Source organism: Podarcis melisellensis, assembly GCF_964234715.1.
Source record: "Podarcis melisellensis genome assembly, chromosome: 14".
Lineage (NCBI taxonomy): Eukaryota > Metazoa > Chordata > Lepidosauria > Squamata > Lacertidae > Podarcis > Podarcis melisellensis.
This window is the reverse complement of record NC_138546.1, coordinates 2,191,619-2,218,918: the sequence shown is the minus strand read 5'-3', so window position 1 is coordinate 2,218,918 and position 27,300 is coordinate 2,191,619. Positions and strand designations below refer to the sequence as shown.

Sequence of the window (27,300 nt, the reverse complement as noted above, 5' to 3'; positions counted from 1 at the left end):
CAGCAGCCATGAAATTAAAAGACGCCTGCTTCTTGGGAGAAGGGCAATGACAGGCCTAGACAGCATCTTGAGAAGTAGAGACATCACCTTACCAACAAAGGTTCGTATAGTTAAAGCTATGGTTTTCCCAGTAGTGATGTATGGAAGTGAGAGCTGGACCATAAAGAAGGCTGATCGCCGAAGAATTGATGCTTTTGAATTATGGTGCTGGAGGAGACTCTTGAGAGTCCCATGGACTGCAAGAAGATCAAACCTCTCCATACTGAAGGAAATCAACCCTGAGTGCTCACTGGAAGGACAGATTGTGAAGCTGAGGCTCCAGTACTTTGGCCACCTCATGAGAAGAGAGGACTCCCTGGAGAAGACCCTGATGTTGGGAAAGATGGAGGGCACAAGGAGAAGGGGACGGCAGAGGACGAGATGGTTGGATAGTGTTTTCGAGGTTACCAGCATGAGTTTGACCAAACTGCGGGAGGCAGTGGAGGACAGAGGTGCCTGGCGTTCTCTGGTCCATGGGGTCACGAAGAGTCGGACACGACTAAACGACTAAACAACAACAACAGAGGTGAAATAAGGGCTTTTGAGCCTCTGCCTCCAGTTCAGTTCTGCTGGGCTCCACTCCACTTGGACAACTAGAAGGGAGTCTGACTGGGGGGGGGGGGCATTTCTTTGATCCACCGCCTCTTCCTGTGTAGAACCAAACAGAGAAAATGTTCTGGAAGGCCTGTAAATGCCATCTTTATAGCAAAGATAACTTTAGGACTTGTTGTTAGTTGCTGCAAGAATGAGCTTGTATATGTTTCTCTGCTTTGAAGCTTCAGTTTTGCTTCAGGAGAGGCTTCTCATGCTGCCTGCCTGTGAGCTATTCCCTTTTCTGGGAGATGGGTACAAACTGGGGAGGGGTCTCTAAGTTAGGAGTGAGATGATTGGGCTATTGATGCCAGCCTATGTAGCTTGTATTAGCACTTTGTGGACAAGTCATGACAATGTCCTGCTGTTTTGGCACCCAGGTCTGTAAAGGCAGCTGGGCACTGTGGGCTGCGTTATAAGTCTACACCTTGCTTTAATAAAGCACTAGAACTGGCCGTTCTGACATTTTTGACACCTGTCTTTGGTATCCCTGCACCAAACCACCCACACAGGCCCTCCTTTGGGCCTGCAAATCAGAACCTTCCAAATAGTGAGGCATTGCATGAGACACTCTTTTCATCAGGCCCAGGAGCGGGCTTTAGTTTGATATGGGCCCCAGTGTTGCCAGTGGTGGAGCTTCATGCTCCAGCACCGGGGGCATGGCTGGTGTGCATCCTGGGAGCGTGGCGTGCATCCTGGGGCATGGCGCGCCACCCTCAGGATAGTGGCGCACATCCTGGGGGCATGGCACCTAGTGTAGGGCAGGGCAGCCATGGTGGCATCCCACCAGGATTGTGGTGCTGGGGCAGTGCACTCCCCCCCGCCCCTTCTTCCTCCGCCAGTGAATGTTGCAGGATCTGATTTAACAACCTCCTGTTTGCCAGCCTCAAAGCCAGAAACCTGGTCCATTTCTTCAACCAGTGTCCTTGTAGCCTCTTATTCTGTGCCCTGATCACTGCTGAACTCTGACACCACAGCACACATAGGCACTATTGCTCTTTAAGCCCCAGAATGCACAGCTGCTACCTGAACAGCTGATGCAAGCCAATAGTCTGGCCCAGTTAGCTTTTCAACTTTGAGCTCAGCTGATGTTCCACAAACTGCATGTTGCAAAGCATCCTCAAAAGATGCAGTTTGCATAGGAGAAAAGATGCTTTCCCTGTCAGTCATTTTCCCTCTGAAACTTCTTCTCAGTTGTCCTCTCTTCACCCCACCAGTATTGTAGACCTGGATTTATTCTGGGTGTGTGTGTGTGTGTGTGTGTGTGTGTGTGGTGGAATGAACTGTAACTCCAAGAGATAATTTCCTGGGACATTTTGCTATTCGAAGTAAAAAAACACATTAAGAGCCTGTGTAAGTATACAGTCCTTCTCTCCTGAAGGTGGCTAAGACATCAGGAGCCAGCCTTGGTCATATCTGCGTTCTACCCACTCTTTCCTCTCCCTGGACTGAATTATCTCTTACTGCTGCAATAGCAATTAAATGAAATATCTTCATCATTAACATCATAACTGCAGCTAGTTCTTCTTAACCCAGGATCTGAAACTCACTTTGAGCTGTTGTTTCAGACTCCACTTACTTGGGAACTGTGGTTTGCATTTACCATGATTAAAAATCACTGTGACAATTTCCCTAAACTGTGGTTTTGCTGCGAGTAGGAGAGTCAGTCTACAGCAAGGTGGGAGGCTGGCTCCTTAATCATGCTTAAGAGGTGGCTACTTGCCCTAACACATGACAAACACTCTGCTGTAAAATTTACTCTAGGTCTCTTTTTCTAATATTGCTGGGCCCCTGGAATTGGAATCCGGGGGGAAATTAAAGATGGGAAGGGGATGTGATACTGCATTAAACTTTTCCAGTAAACACTGGCTGTGGAGAACTTTGCACTTTCACATATTTGCTAGAGGCAGGGGGATGGAGGAGCAGAAATTTTCTTGTCAGGAATGACAAATGACCTGGCTTGCTGCCTTCAGAGGCCAAACACCCAAGCCAAGATGGAAGTTGGCAATTTTACCTGAACTGTGGGTCGTGTTCTTTTCAGATCGCACTCTTATCGTTCGCCCTCCTGAGGACAGCACTGTTATTAAGGGAACCACCGCGATGCTGCACTGCGAGGCTGCTCATGACCCAAGAATTTCAATCAGGTTGGTGGTGTCTGCACTTGCTTCTGCCATATATTTGAACTTAATTTTACAATACGTGGTCACCGTGTTTGGCGAGCTCTTTCCAGGCACCTGGTTTTGTGCTGGTATTCCCAGTGATGGCATCCTCTGGGGTTGCAGGTTGAGCTATTATTCATGTCAAGTCCTTTTTATTTCTCCACTTCAACCTTATATATTATTTACAATGAACTGCGTTCCACTTCATGACTTCAATACAACTACCCATGATTTACTGTCAAGGTTAATACAATATCAATAAAACTGACTTGTCAGAAGCTGATACTTAATGAGAATGAAACCCAAAGTGATTTGAGGGGATTGTAGGAACGTTTGCAGAGAGAGTCTTGAAAATTCCTGAAAGCATCCTTTCTGCTCTTGAACAAAGCGCCCGATCAGCCTTGCAGAAAGTACAATATGTCTTTAAACTGCCAGATTCTACAAGCAAGGAGTCAGAGGAATTCTCTCTCTGCTCCTTTGACAGGATGAGCATGTACACAAATGAAAGACAGGCAAATGAAAAGGGGAGAGGCCAAGGAAGGATGCCACAGTTCCCTTTAGAAAATGTTAAACAACGGCATTTGTGTAAAAGAGAAAGGAAAGACATCAAGTCTTGCATTAAGAAGAGGATGGTATTTTAGAAGCTTTCTCTGCTGTCGCCACCCCCCACTCCCCCCGTTAAGGGCTGGTAGGATTATGACTATGAGCTCTGCTATAGATGGTTTAGAATAGCTCTATTCTATTAATCATAACATTGAAATCACTTGTGGGAGAAAAGTATTAAATGGATCATGAATAAAAAATCAGAAAGGTTTAAAGCTAAGTATAATTAGCATTTGTGTAATGTATTTCAAGCATCAAAGATTTTTACATACAATTCCTCTGTGTTCCTTACAACACCCTTGTATGACAGGCCAGGGCACATTTTGTGATTCATATACTAAAGGAACCACTATAAATATCCTTCAAATTCACTGTTGTTGTTCTGTTTTGTGTTGTGCAATTTAAATTCAGATATATGCAGGAGGAAGCTGTTGTAGCCCTTGGTTATACATTTTGCCTGCCCTTGCACCCACCTGTAAACTCTGGCCCTACTTCACAGAAAATTGGGCCCAAGTATGCAGGGGACACAGGTGGCGCTGTGGGTTAAACCACTGAGCCTAGGACTTGCCGATCAGAAGGTTGGCGGTTCGAATCCCTGCGACGGGGTGAGCTCCCGTTGTTCAGTCCCTGCTCCTGCCAACCTAGCAGTTCGAAAGCATGTCAAAGTGCAAGTAGATAAATAGGTACCGCTCCGGCGGGAAGGTAAACGGCGTTTCCGTCTGCTGCTCTGGTTTGCCAGAAGCTGCTTAGTCATGCTGGCCACATGACCTGGAAGCTGTACGCAGGCTCCCTCAGCCAATAAAGCGAGATGAGCGCCGCAACCCCAGAGTCGGTCACGGCTGGACCTAATGGTCAGGGGTCGCTTTACCTTTACTTTTATGCAGGGGCAAAGGGAAGTGGGAAAGAAGACAAGAAATACTGTAGCCTTTCCTGTGACATAGACTCAGTCTAAGAAACGTAGAAAGGAGAAAAAGAGCAATGACAGGTCAGCGGTAGAGAGGCAACCATTAGTAGTACATCTACTTGCATTGTGTAAACCTCTTATTGCCTTCTATGGTAAAACATATTTTTAAATGAAGTAAAACTTGGGCTCTAAGTAGGTTTTCTGACTCTTGAAATATAAAATACAGTGGTATCTCGGGTTAAGTACTTAATTTGTTCCGGAGGTCCGTACTTAACCTGAAACTGTTCTTAACCCGAAGCACCACTTTAGCTAATGGGGCCTCCCGCTGCTGCTGTGCCGCCGGAGCATGATTTCTGTTCTTATCCTGAAGCAAAGTTCTTAACCTGAAGCACTATTTCTGGCTTAGTGGAGTATGTAACCTGAAGCGTATGTAACCTGAAGCATATGTAACCCGAGGTACCACTGTATCTGATACCTGACAGGTTCTGGGTATGAAGCCAAGTGGAGGTTCAGGATTAGGTAGGTCTGCAGTGGTACCCACTAGTTTCTGATGGGTCTGAAAGCCTATTTTGGAGTCAAGCACAAAAGTTGTTTATTTGTGTATAGTCTGCAGGTCAACAACAACACACACATCCAGCCAGGGTACTGTATGTCCTTGCTCCCTTGTTTTTCTGGGAACCAAAATCAAACCAAGTACAGCCTGGGTCAGGCTGGCAACCATCACTTCAAACCTGCTTTGTTTAAAAAAGAATAAATGGGAAATTTGCCATTGATTTCTAAGGAGTAGGATTGCACCCTTCACCTTGAACTATCGTACATTTTATTAGTCTTGCCGGCCTGTCAGACATTCACTGCATCCAAATGAGCCCTTGGTGAAGGTTGCGAGTGAGCATCTCTGTTCTACATAGTTATTTAGCTCTGTTTTTACCATATAATTTCAGCACTTGATATTTCATCATTTTTAACGAAATAGACAGCTGACTTTAACGGTCTGAAATACTGTGACAATCAGGTATGTTTGGAAGAAGGACAACGTTGTCATAAATCCATCTAGCAGCTCCCGAATCACCATGGAGAAAGATGGCAGCCTCACCATCAGCCAGACGTGGTCCGGAGACATCGGAGACTACACTTGTGAAGTCACATCCTCTGGAGGAAATGATTCCAGGGTGGCCCGCTTGGAAGTGATGTGAGTATCCCAGGCACAGGCAGCTTTGAATGAAACTGCAAGTGGTTGGCACCTCCATCTTATTTTACTCCACTCCCCCACAACTTCTGCTTTGACTTTTCAATTGTTATAAGAAACACAGCCAGTTCCTTACTTTAGTACAATTGTCTCCAGTGGTTCAGATCTGATTCACCACACTTATGGTGTTTCCAGATCAGGGAAACTGGCTAGCCCAAAGAGGGTCAGCCCAAGCAGATTATGATTGCTGTAGTTTTCCAAACTCCCTTGTATGAGCCTTAGAACATGCAGTTCCAGGTAATTCATTAGGCTGAGTCCCAGACACCAGCCATGAGCTTCAAGCCCTGGAGTCCCTGACCGTGGTCTGAATTTGACCAGGGATTTCCTTAGAGAGAGCATTCCCCACAGTAGCCCTATAGTTCTGGGACTCTGCCAACTGGGTTCTGTTACATCACCACAGGCCTTTGGGAAAGATCTGATTCACAACCACACCCAACACTCACCCCATTCTTGCTGGCTTTTACTTGAAGGCTTTAAAAAAATGTTCTGCTTCCTTGTTGGTTTGGAGTTTGTTTTAATTCAGGGCTGGACGTTTGGTTATTGTTTTCTGGCTTTTATTATTTTCCTGGTTTTCCCTTTTCTTGCTTTCTGAGTAATTCATATTTTTGTTTTACGCTTGTTTTGTACTGTTTATTTTTATCGAAGCTGCCTTGAGAGAGCTTTTACTCTTCATGGCAGCATTTAAGCAGGTTTTTAAAAATAATAATGAAATGCTCTGTTGAGACCTATGGAATTGAAAAGGGCCTGCATTGATTGTTCTTTCTTGGCTGAACTGATCCCTAATCTCTGATGGAAGTAGAATGTGAGTGAGGCAGTCAGTGTTGTTGAGCAAGAGAAGGTGATATTCTAATATGACTGACGCTTAGAGTAAACCTGCGTACTAATATTTTTTGGAAAGCCATCTGTTTCTGCCGTCTGCTTGTACCTAATCTTTTCTTGGAGAAGATGCCTGAGGCTGCTTCTTCAGCCTTACTGTCTAACGTGCTCATTTCTGAGATTTTGTTACATCCATCTTGGTTTCATTACAGCATCACCTCTTCAGTGCCAAGCCTAGATTGAATTCTGTTCTGAAGCCATCCATTTTTACATCCTCTCCTTTGGTTCTTATCCTGGAGTGCATTTTATGCTGCTGGTAGAAATCCAGGGCTGAGGAGAAAATTCCAAACAGATTGCTACCTCCCGTACTTAATTTGTTGTCTCTTGTGCCTCTTTAGGGACTTTGGTTCAAGGATGGGTCTGGCTTTAAAATTGTGACATTGGAGCCAAAAGGCTGGTGTCTGCTGAGAGCGTTTAACTGTGAAAGGCCTCTCCAGGCCCTTGAACTCTTACCATCCTTTGTAATCTCCATCTTCTGGTCAGGGGCCAACCAAGGTCTAAAGTTGTGGGGTTTTACCAGCCTGCTACCTGTGATTATTTTAACTGGAGACACCAGAAGTTAAACCTGGGATCTTCTGCAAACCAAGCATGTGTTTTGTCTCTATACTGAGATTCCTGCCAATGACACCAAACATTCACGGTCAGGGCTCTGGGGGCTCTTCCTTTATTTCCCTCAGCCCACTTCCTTTCCCATAGTTGCTGTTCTTCCCAAACCTCTCAAATGTGAAACAGGTCAGGTGGCAGGAATCATTCCATGGTCATACACCCCCCAAAATGTTGTCATCATCACGGGCAATTTATAGGAGCATCAGAAAGAAGAGACTAGATGCCAGCATCAGGCAAGCAATGCAAACTAAACACAGTTTGAATGTGTCCATTATTAAGTGAGAGTTAATAATAGTGATTGTCACAGATGTATAGTAACGAAACTCCAAATGACACCCTGTTAAAAAACCATCTTGTTGTGGTTTCCATCTCCATATATTCCTTAAATTGCACTGACTGCCTCTTCCCATTTGTACTTTTTATTTTGCATGCTTCATCTAAGTGAGAACAATCGGAAAGAAGTCAGGCAGAAAGCAGATTATCTTTTCCACACAATAGAGAAGGGTGTTTTTTTCTTTCTTTTAGTAATTTCCGGCTTTTCTGGTGGGCTGTTATCCAAGAGAGAAAAATTACTCCTATTTCATAATGTACCTGCAATGGGGGAAAACACACACATGTATACACAAACACAAACACATACACAAATCTCTTTCCCCATCAAATGCCGTGCATGTCCCTATATAGAACAAAGGTTTGAAGTGGCGAGATCCTCAATTTTGGGGGGTCAGATCCATAGGCAAATTTAGAGTCATGCAAGTGAAATTGAAATGTCTTCTCCAGAGTACGTTCAAGTTTCTCTCAAATCGTTACTGACAAAAAACTGTAAGGAGGCAAACTTTTAAGTGCTAATACAGAATGAACATCTATGGAGGGGCTGGAACACAGTGTTAAGAGCACATGCTTGGCATGCAGAAGGCATCAAGCTCAATCCCCAGAATCTGAAGGTGACGTTTGGAAAGTTCCCTGCCTGTAACTGAGAGCAGCTGCCAGTCAGTGCAGATGGATCAATGGTATGATCCTGAAATGTGCTCCGGGTGCGGATTCCTTTGACTTTGAACCTAAATCTGCAGTTAGTGCAGAATGCTGCTGTGGCACAATTGTTGACAAGAGTGAGTGCTTGCCAGCATATAACACCTCTGCTAAGAAAGCTGCTCTAGTTGCCAATCTGCTACCAAACCAGGTTCAAGGTGTTACTATTAGTGTATAAAGCCCTTAATGACTCAGGACAGGTTTACCTGGGAGATCACCTTACCCAAACAGGCTCACTCAACCACTTCAATCAGCAGAACTGGCCCTGTTACAGGAGTCTCAAAACACCTCTTCCACATCTGTCAGAAATCCATCTCCCATGCTTTGGAACTCCCTGCCTCTTGACATCAAACAGGTGCCTTCGCTGTACTCCTTTTGGCACCTGCTAATAAACATTTTTGTTTAGGCAAGCCTACAGACTTTTTGCATGTGTTTCGATCTGTCTTTAGCTCATCACTGATTTTTTAAAATCTTCTTTTTGTTTTGAGGTTTTTCTTTGTTTTTACAATCAAGTGGTATATACATTTTATGAAATAGATAACATTCCATATAAAGCTGCTTCCTGCAGTGGCATCGCGAGGGAGGTGGGGGTGGGCGGTTCGGCCCAGGTGCCATGTCTGGGGTGTGTGTGTGACAAGAACTCACCCCATGGGGTGCTCGCCCTGCCATCCCCGGGTGCGGTGGCACAAGAAGCCATCGCGCCGCTGCAGCCACATGTGGAGGATCCTCCGTTTGCGGCTGCAGCCTGAGCGCTGTACGGACGGTGGTGGGATGCCTCTGTCACCGCTACAGCTGCAAGTGGAGGATCCCACCACCGCCCGTATGGCTTTCAGGTGGTCCAGCAGCAAACCTCTATTTACAATGCATGTGCGGTGTCGCACGCATGTGCTGTGTGTAGCAACCCCGCTCATGCGCTGTACATAGCTGTTTGTCACCGGCGCCACTGGAGGGCTGTACGGACGTCGGTGGGATTCCTCCGCTGCTGGCAGGAGCTGCTTACGGTGAGCTGGGGCCCCCCCTCCCAGCGTCCCTACTTCCCCAGCTTGCCGTAAGTGGCTCCTGCTTTGCCACTTTACAGTGAGCCGGGGAGGGGGACGGATGGACGGACAGGAGCCGTGGCTCCCAAGAGGACAAGCTGCGCAGCTTTGCCAGTGCCCTGGCAAAGTGTCATAGCTCCCCCCTTCCCCCGACGGCTCAGGGTACTTGGGAGTCATGGCGGTGGAGGCGCAAAGGCGTAGGAAGGGGGCGGACCACCCCAGATTTCATCGCTGAGGAGATGACATTTGGTGCCCACCTGCAACTCCCAAGCCTGCCCTGAGCTGTCGATGTGGGGTGTACCACCTGGGCTTGCACTGGGTACCACCTGGGCTTGCTACACCTGTGGCTTCCTGTGCTAGAGGAAGGGTTGCCTGCCCCAAGTCCCAGGTTCAGCTCCTGGCAGCTCCAGATAAGGCTGGGAAGGGCCACTGTCTGTGACGCAGGAGAGGCACTGCTGCAAGTCAGTGCCGGCAAGGCTGAGCCAAATGGTCCAGTGGCCTCTGGTTCCTCTGCACAAAGGAGACCTGAGGAACCGAGGATGCCTTTCCCCTTTAAAATATCCTCCTGCTGAACCACTTACCGCAAGTCAAACTTCATGGCAGATTTGGCTTAGACAGTCTTTTGTGACCAGGAAGGAAAGCTTTTTCTCTTCTTCTTTTTCAAATTGACAAGGAGGCTTGCTTAATCTCCTTCGCCTTCTTGGTAATCCTCTCTTCAGTCACAGTCTCTCTAATTACCTGCTGTTGGGCTCTTTTTTTCCCTGAGAAATCTTTCCAAAAACATGCCTAGTTTATTTCCCTTAGCAAATAGCTTGCTTTTAGCTAATTTTGTAAGATACTCTGTGGGTGTTTGTTGAGTAAATTTCTTCAGCCATCCTCTGGCAGTCACAAACTGTTTCTCAAACATTAGGGTATTTGTGTCTGCCATGTATCGTTTTTTGAATACCTTACCTTTTTTCTTCCAGCCTCACTACAGCAGTGAAACAGTCCTCTCATGTTTATATAGGAAGGCAAATGGGGACTTTTCTCCAGAGTCCCAGGAGACTGTCACCAACAGTGTAGTGTTTTTGATGGTTCAGAGCTTAGACAAGCGCTGAAGCAAAACTGGTGCGTGTGCATTTTGCAAATGGTTTTGGCACACACATGTGTTTGGGTGATTCTTCACACTATGTTGTAAAAGGATGAGGAACTGTTTAAGAACACGAAGAAGGGTTTGGCTGGGTCAAGCAAACGGTCTTTCTTGTTTCCTAGAGTAGCTAGCTAGATGGCTTCTAAAAGCCCACAAGCAAGGCATGTGTTATGTACTGAGTTGAATAGGATCCAAACTGCAGCAGTCTGATTGGTCCTAGAACAATAGGATCCAAAATGAAGCAGTCTGATTGGTCCTAGAACAATAGGATTCAGACTGCAGCAGTCTGATTGGTCCTAGAACAATGCAGCAGTATGATTGGTCGGCAGGAGCCATCCAATCCAGCTCCAGATAGAAGTGAATCCAGAACCTGATTGGCCTACAGGAGAATTCCGGAATTAGCCAATCACCTGCAGCCCATTGTGTAAATAATGTATATAAAGCAGATACTTTGAGGGGACTTTCATCCCCTCCTCACCACTATGAGCTGAATAAAGAGCATGAAATCCACTCTCGACTCTGAGTATATTTCAGCATGAAAGCCAGTTGTTGCTCTTCAGCAACTGGTGTCCAGTGGCATAGGCCTCTCAACCTGGAGGTTTCATCATGACTATGATTGGTAAACATTGCTCCATGAATTTGTCCAGTCCTCTTCTAAAGCTTTCCTAGCTAGTGAGCATCACCACATTTTGTGGCAGCGGATTCCAGAAATGAATTCTGCTGTTTTTCTCCTTCTCTCATAACACTCAAACTCAGGGACATCCAATGAAACTGATAGCTGGAAGACTCAGGACAGATAAAAGAGAGGGAGTCTTCATGCAGCACAGATTTAAACTGCAGAGCTCACTCCCAAAGGAGCAGCGATCGCCGCCAATTTGGGTGGTTTTAAAATAGGATTAGACAAATTCACGGGCGAGGCTAAGACTATTGGTGGCTGCTAGCCAGGATAGCTGTACTCTGTCTCCACAACTGGAAGCAGCAATGCTTCTGAATGTCAGTTTCTGGGAAATATAGGAGGAGAGAGCGCTCTTGTGCTCAGGTCCTGTTTGCAGATTTCCCAGAGGAATCTGGTTGGCTACTGTGAGAACAAGTTGCTGGACTAGATGGGTCATTGATCTGACCCAGCAGGCACTTCTGATGTTCTTACGTTCTTTCTATCCTGAATCTCCAACAAAGACTGGAGGTGAACGGGCCTTAGGAGTCTCATCTCAAGCCCCACCCACTTTGGCCTGAAGCCTGAGGTGATTTGATCGCCCGCATCCTGGTCTGAAGCGGAGCACTGCTTTGCCTTTTGATGGCCTCCCAAATGCCATGCATGGTAGCATGGGAAGCACTCAGTTCCTCTGGTGAGTCCAACTTTGGGGACATCTTCTGTGAAAGACCCAACACAAGGACCAGACCACCAGTTTCAGGAGCCCAATCCAATTTCCCAGCTGGTTATTCAGCAGCCTCTGACTTAGCAATCTTTTCTTCTTGGTTGTGTGTGTGCGTGCGTGCGTGCAGCTTTGAGGTTTTACCACAATCAACTGGTATATAAATATTGTGAAAGAAATAAATTGTTCTGACATGGAAATAGCCCAATATTGATCCTCTCCATCCCACTCTGACATCCAGTTAGTATGCAATAATTCCATGGATGTTTAGAGCAAGGAGATTTTAATTTCTTCCCAATGAAAGATGGACAGAACTGTTCACAATGGTGGTGGTAACTAATTTCTCACCCTCCTCACTCTTAATTTTAGTGTTCTCCTATATGTGACATGGAGGCATTTGTTCAAGAGAGATTAATAATGGTTAACCTCCACTTTTGTGTACAACTGAGAGACCAATACATTTCCTCACTCGAGAGGTGCTCTTCAGTTGTAAACGATCCTTTCTGGCAAGAGATGTTTCTTGCATGCTCATTTCCTCAGCCTCCAGGGACTTCTGTATATAAGCATCATCATGTGCTGGCAGTTGCTGAGTTCAGAAGGCAACAGTTCATTGCTCTTGTATTTTATGGCCTTAACAAGTTAGTACGGAGGGCTGCTTAGCCCCAAAGACCTGTTATGGTTTGCCCTTGCTAGTGTGGACTCAAGGTGACTGCCTATACTGTACACCTGATACAGGAGACAAAATGAGTTTGCTCCAATATATCAGCTCTAATGAGCACGCAGTGTACTAATGAAGAGGGATACAAATTCCACAGTTCAAGAACTTCAAATTGATCGATGCTTCAAAATATCAATATTAAAATTTGCAGGGAGTCTTGCAAGACAATCTGCTCAAATCAAATCCTCAACAGGAACTTGCATTTAAACTTGAAGTAACCTAACAGGAATATTAGCTTTTACAGAGTTTCACCAAATGGAGATCAAGCCTGTTTTCCTGATGTGCATAGACAAGCTAGATGTTCAGTGTTTCAGATATCAAGGAGCCTTTTTAAATTTCCACTAAAGGCTAGAATTTGAAACAAGCGGAAACGATTCCCTTCTGTATCAACTGTTTACTTGAGCAAAATGAGAGCAGCCTGGGCTGCTAACTGTAGAGAAGCTTTGAATGGATATCTTTAAAGTGACAAGGAAACAGACCTAGCCAATAAACACATGTACTGTGACAGGCATGTTCATACTTTGTGCTTCTGTAACCACCTGGTGCCTCTGCAAACACTATTTATAGCTGGGATAGTTCAGTTGGTAGAGCCTGTCAGAATCTTTTTCCCAGTGTGGGGCCTGAAGCCATGGCTCCTGAGATCCAGGGGCCATGGTTTCAGGCCCCACACTGGGAAAAAGATTCCGACAGTACATTGCAAGGGGTTGGCCTATATGACCCCATGGCCCCTTCCCAATCTGCAACTGTATGATTCTATGATCTTATGCTTTGAATCCACAACTGCATCTTTTGCTCTGCATTGGTTAGGTACCATTTATTTATCAATTTATTTATTATTTAAATTTATATACTGCCCTTTCCCCAAAGATCTCGGGGCAGTTCACAAGATGAAAAGCACAAAATAAATAGTTAAAGCAAAAAAAAAGTTCTTACAATTATTAATTAACCTTCTCTTCTCTGTAAGTTCCCAGAGTTAGTTACATATGGAAAGAATACATTGTAACATTAAAAAAGAAAAACCCACACTCCAAGATACCATACATTCCTGTTTTGATCAATTTCACCACTTTCCTGCAGAATCCTGCCAGCACTACAGAATGGCTGGCTTTAACTGGGACGTGACAGATCTCAGTAACATGATCAGTTACAAACAGTATGTGAGTCTTACATTGGGTCTCCTCTGAAGCAAGTAGAAAAGGTCCCTTTCCAGCCATTCTATGCAGTGGAACTTTGCTTGCAAGGAGCACTTCAATCTCCTGCAAGGGCACCATCTATAGGGGGCTCTGGGTGCCCAATCACCCACAAGAAATGTTGTGGGTGCCTAGCACCCAAACCTCAAGGCCCTCAACACAACTTTCAAGGTCCTGCAAGGTCTCGGGGCCTGGTGCTACCGGAAGTCAGTGCAGACACTTGGCTTCCACTGATGTGAGAATGCCTTCCTTTGCTTGATGGTGCAGAAAAGCTGCCCTCAAGGCTTAGAGTTCAAGAAAAAGCCCTTTCTGTCGTCAACTTCCAGCATCTTTTAATGGAGGACAAGCCCATCCATGGCTGCTAGCCACAAGGGCTATGTCCTCCCTCCACTGCTGGAGGCAGAAGGTCTTTGGAGGCCAGTTCTTGAGGATGGCAGGTGGGGGAGAGAGCTGTTGAGCTCAGGTCCTGGTTGCAGGCTGACCACTGTAAGAGCAGATGGCAAAATGGGTCTTTGGCCTGATGGAGCAGGGCTCTTACGGCCTTATGTGAGCCCAAGCATAATTTTGTTTTTCAGTTCAAGCTAGGCAGCCTGGGGTGGGCTACATAAACTATGGGCCATGGTTCAAAGTTAATGCAAAATTAAATTCATTTCTCCTCTCTTCACTTCAACCACAGGAAGGAATCTAAAATTCAGGGCATGCATTTTGCAGCTCTGATTTAAAGCCACATCCCTGGGCTGAAATTGCACTTGTTTATGAATGTGGACTGGTTGTGGTTTTAGACGGTGCTCAGTGTGCAGCAGCTTAATAAATTATGAAAAGGAATGAGTACATTTTTTAATTAAAGAATGTCAAGTACAATTACTGCTTTTTGGTCTGACCAGCCAGGGTCAGCAATAATTGATATTGAGAGAGAACTTCCACTGAGCAGTCCATGACAAATTGCTAGGATGGTTGCTTTTCCCACGCAAGAGCTTCACTTTGGGCAAGGGCTTCACTTTGATGGGAAATGCCAAGAAGAAAAAGATCCGGGTCGTTTTAGGTATGAGTAGGTCTCACACAAGACATTCAAACAGCTGAGGCAGAGAATGCAAACTCCCTCCCTCAACACCCCTCACCCCAATTATCTGTCTATCTATCTGTTGATATATACCTGAATGGTGGGATCATTGCCCGGTGGTGGCACCCCAAACCTGCTACTATTTCACTTAAATTCATGATGTAGGCAAAGACAACCCCCATCATGTGACTGGGAAGAGTGGGCCACTCCAGGTGATTAGGAGATTTCACCCCTCCCATATCCAAGAATCTCCTGATGATCTCTGCTGACTCTCCAGAGAGGAGGAGGCGTGTTCTGCTCTCTACTTATTCTGCTCCAGCACCACATCAAAGAGTCAGTCAGTCAGTCAGTCAGTCAGTCAGTCAGTGTGTTGGAGAGAGAGAGAGACTGAGTGTTAGAGATCGTGTGTACATATAAGGTTGCTGCTAAGAGCAGCTGCAGACACTCAATGCAGTTTAGCATTCATTTATGCTTAGAACCCATTTAGCTCTGTATATAGTTGTATTATAGTTGTAGACAGAATAAAGAAGATATTCTACAGAGCTGCTCTCCGAGTCGTTTATATACTCTGCTAGACTCTGCTATACTCTGCTGTGCGACGACTGTCGTCTTGTGGAAGTGAATCCGGTGCTCACAACTCTAAGCTGTGAGTCCACAGCACTTTGACCTGTTCCTGTCCAGAAGGTGGTCTCTGAAAGTGCTACCCAGCTCGCCTAGCCCAGTCAGGCTGAAGTGCATGAGTCCAGTTGGTGGTACTGGCTCAAGGAAGATGCTGACAAGTGATGGGTGCTGGTCTGCCATTAATGGCTAGCAAATGGTTAGTCTTTTGATTTATTATTGGGAGAGAGACAGTGTTGTGCAGCGGTTACAGCATCAGACTGGGATCTGAGAGACCAGGGTTCAAATCCCCACTTGGCCATGCAGCTCACTGGTTGCGCCCTTGGGCCACTCACTGCCTCTTAGCCTAGCATACCTCACAGGGTTGTTGTGTGAGGATTAAATGAGGACAGAGAGAAGAACCATGTATGCCACCTTTGGATGAAAATGCAATAAATAAAATACAATGTTTTTATTGCAATCTGAGGAGGGAGGGGGGAAGTTAGGTAGGATACATGTTTTTGCAAGCAAATCCCAAACTAACATCTCTAGGTAGTGGCTAGGCAAGATCCTTGTCCAGGAGCTGCCAGTCAATGTAGACCACACTAAGATCAATGAACCAATAGTCTGATTTGGTAAAAGGCTCCTTTCTCAGTTTTGCAGTGGGGGCCATAGATTGGGGGTGGAAGACATACTTTGCATGCAGAAGGTTCCTGCTTCAATTCCTGGTGTACCAGGCAGGGCAGAAACAGGCTCCTCTTTGAAATCCTGAACAGCTGCTGCCCGCCAGTGTAGACAATACTGAACTATGTGGACAAATGGACTGACAGCTAAGGCAGCTTCCCCTATTCTGCTTCAGGCACTGGGACTTCTCTTGTACAGCCTTGGCTGGCTGGAACTCACAGCAAGTCTTCCCAGTGCTTTGAGGCCATAAGCAATGTGCCTTACCCATCTACTGCCACATATTTGTGGGTGCTTACTTTTCATAATTTGTGTGTCTGTTTTTAGATATTGTGTGCTTTACTAAATCCTATGTTTTGTTCATTTTACTTTAGATTTTAAGCATTCCATTTAGCATTCCCAAGTGTTTTTTGCAGGCATTTTTCGCTTGGGTGGTTTAGAAAAGAACAGCACCTCTATTTTGTTAGGGATCTACCAGGCGGAGGCTGCAGCATGAATCTTAAACGGTAGCAACCTAAGAGTACGTACAATAATTTTGATTGGGGGCTCTTCATGGATGGTGGCAGTGTCTTCTGCTCGCCCAAGTATGAAAAATTCCACTTTAAATCATCTCTCCTCCCCCCTTTCTCCTCAGGCGTTGGTTTCCTATTCATATGTTTTACAGCTATTCCATTACTAAGAACTCGCTGTAAAAAGAATTTATGGGCCAAGTTGTCTCAATTAAAAAAACAAATTTGAAAACTGGCTTTTTTCCCATGTTAAGTAACAGAGCCATTAGCTATTTAAGTGTCAACCTTAGGAATTTCCACATAAATCACCACTGAGAAACCACACAAAAACTCAGCATTGCACTGAATATTATTATTATTATTATTATTATTATTATTATTATTATTATTATTATTATTTCACTTTTACATTAAGCTGATCCATTTTAACATTTTAACATTTGTCTGTGACCTACAGAGTGACAGGTGGACCTCTTCCTTCTTTGCTTTTTGTTTTAATTTGCGACGCCCTCTTCTCCTTGTCTCCCCACCCTGCTTTTCACAGAGAATTGCCTCACCCACCGCAGAACCTCCTGGCCACCTTGAACGCTTCCTTCAGCCGCAGCGTGGTCCTCTCCTGGGTGCGTCCCTTCAATGGAAACAGCCCCGTCCTGCACTACATTGTCGAGCTGTCTGAGAACAGTAAGTGCGGCGAAACTGATTTTCACCCATTTATGCGAAGGCATTTTATTTGGAGTTGTTGTTTTCCTCCCTTCCCCTCCCAGGTCTCTCTTGGGTAGGCGTGAGAAATGATGCGAAGCCTGGGTATCTGTTTCTTCTCTTGCAAATGTGCATGCGGATTATTAATAATTTTTAAATAAGAAATGTTATTCTAAAAGAACAACCATTTCCCCCTGGCAAATGTTCTGCCCCATTGGGGACTCTAATTGGGAGCTCCTGTCCCCCCCCCCCCAGTCACTGCTGCTCTTCAGAGCTGTTGCACATGGCATTATCTTTGACTTAAGAAGCCAGGGCGACTGCCTGGATGTTCACTGCTCAGGAGTGCAATTATGCAGCCCCGGTGTAATCCTGATGCTCGGCTTAGGCTTGTTGTCATGGCAGTCACTCTCATAAAATATAATTGAGCTGGCATTTTCTTACCAGGGCTCTCATAGTCCCAGAGTCCAGTGGAAGGCCACCTGCCCTTCTTCACTCTCCATGCATCTTCCACTAAGAGCCTTTTCTTCCCTGTCCCCATCTCGTCTCCTCTCTTGAGGAACACACCCTCTCACCACCACTGGTAAGGCTTCTCCTTGGGTCCAGCTCATGCTGCAGAGGCATGAAGTCTGCTACCGACAACCAAGAGATGAGGAAGTGAGGGCTTCTCCCTCTAGGTTCCTGCCCCAGAGTCCTGCTCCTAGGAGAAGGAAAAGGAGGTGGGGCAGGGGTTAGAGCCGAGAAACTGTGGCTGCCACGTCCCTGATTCAGCAACAGGTTGTGAGATTCAGGTTTGAAGCAGGCAGCCTTTATTCATACCTTTGAACCTCCCTGCCTCCTCCTCTGCCCATTTGATCTCCTCTCCCTCCCCCCCCCCCCACCAACCATACCACCCTTATTTCTGATGCAGCCTTTGCTTCTCTCTCTTCCTGCCAAATCAAGGTGACTGAGATGGAGAAATGAAGGAGACAGATTCAGTCGAGGAAGAGTGGAGTGTGTGTGTGTGTGTGTGTGTGTGTGTGTGCATGCAGACACACACATACACCAGTGGATACATACTTTATCCATGTCTGTAGGGCTTCAAAGTAAATGGAAAGGCTTCATGTTTATTTACATGAATGTTAATTTTTTTTGGGGGGGGAGCTACATCTGGTCTGCTGCCGAGTATCTATTTTAGCCAAGGGCCCTACCTTGTACTTCAATCACTCTGTTGTTTATCTGGCCATGCTCAGCACGCACACTATGGAATATAAATGCAACCACAATATTCAGGGGCTAGAAAGATGGGCTTCGGCATGCAGTTTTGAGTGGCCTTCAGATGTAATCCAGAATATCAGGCTTTGCAGGAGACTGTCCTGGAAATAGGGATGATACTGTCAACTGGAAAATATAGTAATTCACCTCTAAAAATCTGTAAGAAGCTCAGTCGAGATCTGATAACATCCTACAGAAATTGCTTTGATAATCCTGAAGGGTACGAAGGGATTTTCTGAACTCTCACACGCTGTCAGACAAATCCGTTGATTTTAGCTGATGGCATCGTAATCTACCACAGGCTAGTTCTCTGTGCATAAATTTCACAAAGCTTTTTGTCTGGAAGCACAGAAACAAAAAGGAGACACAGCCTAAGGAAGTAGAGAGCCATTCCTGTCAGCAATGCTTTTGGGGAGGGATAATGGAAAGGGATGCCAGGTGGAGTTTGGATTTCAATCCTGGTTGGTCCTGGACTCCTGTGGCAACCCTAGGCAAGTTGTTGTGTCTTGGTTTGTGTTCATCATCTGCAAAGGAGGGAATGATTCACTGTGTTGTATTTCATACAGGGCAGTTATTGTAAAAATCAGTGGGTTGTTGACGGTGCAAGTCTTTGCACCACAGAAATGGTCACTGGCTAGCAGTACAGGGAAACTGATGCTCTCAAAACTACAAACAGAGAGGGCAAACAGGACTGCGCTCTAATCCTCTAAACATTGGGATGGATTAATAATGATAGGGTCTGCAGTGTGGGCAACTTTGCTTAACTTCCAGCCTTCATGAATGCCATTCTAGGAGAGAGTCAAGCATCCTCATCCTAAAATCGAGGATCAGCAGGCTCTGAGTCAGCTGCAGTATTTGCCCTGCAGGCTTTATCCTGACAATCCTTTCAAAACCTACCTCCTCCTCCTCCTGCATTTTAGGCTTTGCGTTTTAGCCTCCTGCATTTTAGCCTCTGTGATTCACATGGAATATATGCATCCCATCTCGGACAAGGGTAAAGAGGGTGCAAGCAAACAGCCCAAGTAAGCCCTCAAAATGACTGTCCATGAATGGGTATTCAATACAATTGGTAGATAGAGGTGGCAGAACTCTGGATTTTGCCACTTCAAACTGCAAGTGAGGAGTGCCATGTTTCTGCACGGTCCCCCATTCTATATTTTTATTTTTAAAAACCTCTTTCATCTAGTGAACTAGCACATCAGTTTATGCTAAGCCTTTCTCATTGACATGCTAGTTTTCTATACACATAGATTTTTTTTTAACATAAGCATTAAAAACTGCAACACCCTAAAGCCCGAAGTGGAAAAGCCCAGAACTTCATCATCTCTGTGAGCTCAGCTAGATTGCTAAAGAAAAGGCATTTTATATGTGTTTTATATGTGATTTAACACTGTGACAACAGATGGCACTGTGGGGTTCCATTTTTGCCCACCTGATTTCTCAATATAAAGGTTACAATGCATTTTTCTTAAGCACTTTTTTGCTGTGTCTAGATCCAGCCTGTGTCTCATTCTGTGGAGTGTGTGAAATGATTATTAGCATTTGAAGGGGGGAAACTGCTTAATTCTACTAGTCAAAGGAAGTAGGAAAAGCATCAAATACTCTGTTGTACATGTAGCTGTTCCAAGGAGAAACCAAGGCCCTGCATTGTTTGGTGTTTGTGTTCATCATATACAGACCCCAAGTTTCTAGCTGCCATTCTGCATTTCCCTCATTGCATTTAAATATTAAACCTTTCCTGCTATTAACAGCCAGACTGGTGGTAGGAATATGTAAGCACTTCCTTTCTCATGTGTCTTCAATCACCCGTGAAGTGCTACAACACTACGGAAACTGCCTGTGTGTGCATGTGTAAAAGAAGAGCATGTTTGGCAGCATGCAACCCGAGAGTGGGGTTAATGCTTCCATCTTTTGTTTGCTGGTGATTTCCTGGCCCCTGCTCTATGCTCTAGGGCAGGCTTTGTGTCAGTTTTATGCCAGCATCTTTGTGTGCAGCTATACTTGCTATTACACACACCGTCACTTTTGTCTCTGCATCCAGAAGTTCCTTTGTCCTTTCAGTCAAAAATTGCTTTCAGTGCTTCTGCTTGTTCTTTTGGTGGTACAGGTGCCTTTTCATATATTTTAACTGCTGCTAGTTTTTACATATGCTTCCCCCAAGCTCATTTGCTTATATTTGTAGCTGTTTAACTGTCAGCAGTGGTGCAATATGTGCTATGCATCCTAATCCCAGTTTATGGGAGCCTCTGCATGACTTTTTTCCAGTTGCTAAGGGTGTATTGCAGACACAATGCTGTAAAGTTTTAATACTGTGAGGGGTTTTCATCAGGAAGCCTAACAGGAACTTGTTTTTATAATGTGTGCCTGTTACCTTGCTGTGTCCTCAATTTGTTCACTGGTTCTGTTGAGGACAGAATGCTTTGATAAGACCAGTAGCACCCGTTGCCCTGGATGTGCAGGTAGCCTGAGATTTCATAACGTTTGCTATTTGTTGCCAAAGAAGGTAGTTTAGCAAGTCCAAATCTCGGAGGACTAATCGCTTGCTGCCTGGACGACTTGACCTGACACAGCGCTTTTCCTTCAGTGCCATTCAGCCAAGAGCTTGTCCACGCTTCTTCTTGTCTGCTGCCTTCCCCCAGGGAAAACTGCTCTTTAGCATTCCATTGGAGCAAACGGCAATTCGGGTTTTCTCCGGATTGACGTCTGCTCTGATTTAACACTAAGGAGTGAGCTTTCCCTGGGAAAGGAGCGTGGAGCAAAGGGGAAACCACTCAGACCCATGGCTAGAAAGTGTGGGTCAAGGGGTCAAGTGCTTTCTAGACACTGGGCACGTGGAAGTGTGGATGAGCCCTAAGAAAAAGGTAAACATAGTATTAGGGAGACTGTCAGGGCTGGGCGATGGGCAGCAGTTTCGAGCCAGGAGTCCAGAGACAGCTGTGAGCCTTCAGAAGAGAAGATTAACCAAGGCAGTAGGACCACTGAACAAGCCAGGAGTCATGGCCAAAGAGCAGGGCCAGAAATTGCTGCCATCAACATTATATGCCTCGCTCTGTTGGCATTTTTGCCTCTTCTTCGGTTACAATTGCTTGTTGTTACCGCTTCACCCGCAAGGCAATAAAAGCTGAATGGTCCAGAAAGGTTGATCCATGCAGGCTGGCCATCCTTTTTTTTATTGCTAATACTCACTTTCCAGCTATGCTTCTTCAGCTGCAGGATTTTGACTATTCCTATTCTTTTCCTGTTATCAATTTTCCCCTTCCCCAAATGGATCCAGGAATAAGCTGATTTGATTCTGAAAAAGCGGATTTCTTGAACAACCCTTGAGGTTTCCAAAAGGAAGCCTCTCTCCCTGTCCTTATCCTTTGTCTGACTGTGGTCCTGGCCAGACTCTAAGCTCTCATGGGGGTGTCTGTTCAGACCTTGAACAGAGCACTTGGCAAAAGCTAGTTGAAGGAACACCATAGGAGGGGTGTTGCCAGCTACCCCATGCCCTGCCCTTGGTAGCCTTATAAGAGAGAGACTGTGAGCAACATCATCATAGGAAGGGGGTTTCTTGCACCATGTTGAAACTGTCAGGCTTCTTGTTATCTTTACTGTTGTCAGAAGGCAGGAAGTTGTTAATTGTGCTATATTTATAGCACTGAAATGTTTTTAAATATTGATATATTTGGCTTTTTTAAACTTTTATTGATAAATGCAATACTTACAAACACAAACCAGAACACTAAACAAACTTATTATACATAGATACATGCACCTCCCAACTTAGATTACAAAAAAAACAAACCTACAAACTAAATATACAGACATAAATTTTGACTTCCCTCCACCTATATGTGGCTTCCTTCGTTTCTTTTCTTCTTTTCGCTGCATTATCAATATTATTTTTGACTATCTCATCTTATACCCATTTCTTCTTAATTTTTACTCTATTTTACTGCTATTTTGTTTTTTATTATGGTATCATGAAATTGTTCTTGGATCAATTTTAATTGTGACAATCTTGTGATTTCTTGACATATTTTGAGATATTTGAGATATTTTCCAGTTTTCTTTCTTGTAAGCCGCTGTGAACACGGTTCTTTTTGTGGAAAGGCAGCATACAAACAAAATTATCAATGGATGGATGAAAAGTTAAAGTCCGACACTGAAAGGGAGCTTTTGCTTCAGCAAAGTGCAAAAGCCTTCCAAGGCTGACTGGATGAGGCCTGCTCTTGGCCCCAGCCTTCTGTCGGTGCCCTTAAAGTGCCATTCTCTTATTTCATAGCCTTTGGGTTCTGCGATGGGGTATGTGTGATGGGAGTGAGTCTTCCAAATTTCAGGAGTCCAACAAAGCAGCACCCTCTGGCCTTGAAGGATTTGGACTGGGCTGGTGGTGATTGTTTGAAAGGCCTCCCCACCCCCCAGATCATACTATGGGCTCTCCAGAGCACCATCCCCATTCAGTCAATTTTGCGGCAGCAGCACACCAAGGAGAGAAATAATGAGGAAGGAGAATTTCCTCCCCGGCCCCCTCTGTTGCCCTTTCATGCTTTAGAGCCCATTGGGGATTCCAGAGCAGTGCCCTCTGAGACTGGAAGTCCTTCCAAGAGACATCTGCACACTCTACTGATTTCGAAAAAAAGAGTGGGAATGGGGACCCTTCTATGGCCTAGATATTGAACTTAGGCTTTCTGGGGAGGGATTTTAAAAGCCCCCCTCTCCTTTGAATCATAGGATTGTACAGTTGGAAGGGACCTAGAGGGTCATCTAGTCCAACCCCCTGCAATGCAGGAATCCTGCCCAGAGCCATCTCTGAATGGGCTAGAGCCACCAAACTTCTGGTTCACAGCCAGATGCATTGACCCATTGCACCAGAGGAGGACCTTTGAGTTGACTCTTAAGAACCCTTGGAGTTCCTATGCAAGCCAACTTTGGACAAACTCTTGCAACACTCTAAGGCAGTGGTGGCCAAACTTGGCCCTCCAACTGTTTTGGGACCACAGTTCCCATCATCCCTGACCACTGGTCCTGTGAGCTAGGGTTTATGGGAGTTGTAGTCTCAAAATAGCTGGAGGGCCAAGTTTGGCCACCACTGCTCTAAGGCAACCAAAGGCAGAAGCAAAGGTGGCCAGTCATCTAATTCAGGTGGTGAGACATGGAAGATTCTTGGTGGGTACACCTGATCACATGGATAGCTCAGTCAGTAGAACACGATACTCTTAATATCAGGGTTGTGGGTTTGAACCCCACATAGGGCAAAAATAATAATCCTGCATTGCTGGGGCTGGACTAAATGACCCTCATGGTCCCTTCCAACTCTACAATTCTATCATTCTATGACTCCTGTTTTCAGCCAGCCATGTGGATTTCACTTCACATCATGATGTGACCTACAGATATACCCCAACCAATCTTACTGGGGAATCTTTTTTTTCTCGGGACTTGAATTTCATATCAAATACTGTAGTGTCCATCCACAGTAGGATGTTATGTTTTTGAAAACTGACAACTGAAAATGGGAGCTATTTCAGATAGTGTGAGCTGCAGCAAAAAAAGAGAGAACAAGTACAGCCTGAGAAATGTATTCTAGGGTAGCTTACGCAAAATGAAAGATTAGCACTGTCTGTTCAGTATAATGGAGGCTTATTTAATAGCTTGACCTGTTGTGTCTGTTGTCACTGCAGCGCGGAGCTTCTCTGGGCTCTCTGTGTCAGGCAAGTGACAGTAATCCCCAGAGGAAGGCGAAGGGGGTGTTGACATTTTTATGGAATGTTTCCTATTCTGGGAGGAGGCTGGAAAAGGGCAACCAAGTGGATCCAGCATGTGAAACTCTCTTGTCCTTTTTATACAGTGCAAGAAGCCGCTTTGCCATTCAGCTTTCTTCTTTTCCTTAAAGGCTTAAGGGAGGAGCAGCCTTTGAAAAGGTTTAGTTTGATTGTCAAGAGGAGGATTGCTATTTAAATTTTAAAGGTACTCTGCGAACTTGCTCAATCCTTGGCTCCACGAGAAAGCAAATCTTCCCCCTCCAACCACGTTTTTCTGTGCAAAGCAGAGTGCCCAGGAGATGAATAGGGTTCGTTTATATTAGTTTTCTGTTTAATCTCCTCTTCCTGCCAGATCTTTTATCTTCTACCAGGAGAAGGGAAGAAGAATAAATAAAGTATTCTACAGATGCAGCATATAAACAGAGCACAACCCTAAGTTGGTAGAGAGATTAATAGGCTCCATTGTTGAATCAAACTGTTCACTAGATCAAGTGGCTTGGGTTAAGCACTCTCGAGTGGTGTTTACAGTTGAGGTTAATGGATGAAACCAAATTGCTCCATGAAACAGACCGGTGACAATTAGGTCATCTATGGACATTTAGCATTCTAGTTAGAAGGTTGTTGTTGTTGTTGTTGTTGTTCTCCCCCCTCCTCCTCCTCTTCCAATTTATTTATTAGTTTAGTCTGGCCTTAGTTTCTCTTTCCTATTCATTTTTGTTCGTTCTTTAGTCACCACACAACACACATTATTTTTATTCATAAGAGAACAACCGTGAAAGACCAACAAATGGTGGTGAAAGGAGGGGTCTCCGCTATTATTGAGTGGGTGGGGAAATGAACATCTTTGCTATATTCCATCTGTGATTCACATAGCATTGGGTCTCATCCAGCTCCTGCAATCAATCAGTAGTTCTCCCACATTTTGCTGCTCAGCACCCATACCATACTTGGAAGTCAAACACACACACACACACACACACACACACACACACACACACAGAAAAAGTATGTGTCCTTAGGATTGAAATTTAGGATTGAAAGTTTTTAATATGCATGTATGAAATGGGCTCCAGGATTTGATACAAAGGCCATGAGGAGAAAATCCATCTTGAGTCCTACATGAAGGGAGACACTGAATTTAATTCCATGAGTAGAACATCCCTAATATGTAGGTCTACTCCCAAGCAGGACTAGCGTTGTTTCTTTGTTTCTCTTTCAGCAGCTTTCCAGGGGTGTTTGGAAAACAGCATTTTGGTTCAGTGCTGTGATTTACTAGAGAATAACTTGGTCCAATAAATCCAGATAGCTTTGGTGCACACACATCATTGAATCACAGCTATCACAGATACAGGGAAATCTTTTGTCAGGCCAGCTTTTTTGTTGATGGCTTCCTGCAAGTTTCCAGGCTTCCTTGTACTCTTTTTCAAGTGACAGCCTCTCCTAATATTCCTGGTTCCCACTGTGCCAGAAATTGGACTTTCTCCCCCCCAAAAAAACCCTGTTACAATAAATATATTTTGAGATGCAGCCTTCATAACTCAGCTGGCAGACTATCCTAGTGGAAGTTAACTTGCTCTTGTTCTTGCCAGCAAAGCTCTGAATTAGTGATGCTGGTGTGACGTTTCCCCTGTACAGTTTCTCGTCATTATTACACAGTCATTGACTTCACCCTAGCAACCACGAAGAGCAGAAATAGAAGACTGTGATGCCTGGATGTGATGCCATTTTCTTTAGATGGAATCTCTGAAGTTGCTTGATTATTGCAGAATGAAACATGAATGAAACATGAAAAGAGCTGGTATTACCTTTTCACAAAATGCTATTTTACGTTTTCAAACCAGTTTAGTGCTTGGCCCTTTTTGTGAAGATTCTGGGCGGCCTGGAACATCTCCTGAAAATGCACTGCTACTGCAGAGAATGTTTGCCTCTTTTCACACCAGCCATTATACCTCTGCCCCTGCACCCCCAATGTTCCAGTTTTGTGTTTTCATTTTGCCCTTGCTTAGAGATCTCTTCTCTTTCACAATGTGATCTTAGCCAGTCAGGACCATGTGGTGAAAGTGAGGGTGTCTGGGGCAAAACTAGGCTTTATTTCACTTGGGTTAAAAACCCAGTTTAGCATTCCACACATGCATTTGCGCGCGCGCACACACGCACACACAGGCTGGGAGCCTCAATGGTACCCCTCTGGAGGCTTCACCTGGGACAAAAACCCAGCTAACCCCTCTCCCCCTAGCTATGGCTCTGAGGATGTCACAACAGCATCCATGTGGTCCCAGAATGTGAAGGTAATTGAAGCTTGTTCTTGTCAATATTTCCTGAATAGGAAATTAGTTTCCTTCTGTTTGTGGAGATCCCTGAAATGTCACTGAAAGCCAAGAGTCCCTTCTGATGCTGATGAAAGAAGTTATTTCTTCTTCCCACCTCTCAGGCATTGGCTGTCTCCTCAGAGCAATGCCACCCTCAGATTTAAAGGAGGGCACTTCTCTTTCTCACATGTTTTGCATTTTCATTCCTCTGCAACAAACTTTCTAATGCCATGCTGGAAATGAAGAAACTTAGTTTGTGAGAAACAGAAATTGTCAGTGAGGCAACTTACATTGGTGGTGAGCAGAAGCTGGTAGATCAGGATCTACTGGCAAATCTCTGGATGATTTGCAGTAGGTCAGCAAGGACTTCTTACTCCCAATTGTTTAGCAATAGGAACAACAGGACAACTTTCACCACCTAAATTAGGTTAGTGAAATGAAGGAAGTTAACAAGGAGTGGTTTTTTGTGTAAAATTATTGTGAGCTCACTCCAAATTCCTAGGCTCTGAATGTGCTCAGTGGCACCCTGTTCTAAAACTCTAATTCTTTCACACCTGGCTCTAGTTGGTAGATCTTGGGGTTTTTGTAAAGAAATACAGTGTGGTACCTTGGTACTCGAAGGGCTTGGCTCCTGAACACTGCAAACCTGGAAATAAGTGTTCCAGTTTGCCAACATTTTTGGAAGCTGAACATCCGACGCGGTTTCCACTTGAGTGCAGTAAGCTCCAGCAGCCAATTGCAAGCCACGCCTTGGTTTTCGAACGGTTTCAGGATTCGAATGGACTCCCGGAACAAATTAAGTTCAAGAACCAAGATACCACTGTAAATAAAATTGACAAACCTGAAGTGGGCCCATCCCTGACTATAATATCAACACCATCTTTCTTTGGAGAACACGTCCTCAGAGATGTTTAGGCTAAATAACATACTCAAAGTATGTCACACAC

The 27,300-nt window shown here is 44.9% G+C and overlaps 1 protein-coding gene across 6 annotated transcripts in view; it reads left to right on the top strand.

Moving 5' to 3' along the window:
* SDK1 (sidekick cell adhesion molecule 1) overlaps nucleotides 1–27,300 on the top strand; it is a 597,718-nt gene that overhangs the window by 386,024 nt on the left and 184,394 nt on the right. For 4 of the 6 annotated variants that reach the window (XM_081889043.1, XM_081889042.1, XM_081889041.1 and 1 more), the window contains exons 13-15: nucleotides 2,672–2,774; nucleotides 5,309–5,485; nucleotides 16,892–17,028. In XM_081889043.1, the coding sequence (XP_081745169.1) occupies nucleotides 2,672–2,774; nucleotides 5,309–5,485; nucleotides 16,892–17,028 (417 nt within the window). The remainder of the gene's footprint in view (nucleotides 1–2,671; nucleotides 2,775–5,308; nucleotides 5,486–16,891; nucleotides 17,029–27,300) is intronic. The other 2 variants (XM_081889040.1, XM_081889039.1) reach the window with 2 other exon arrangements.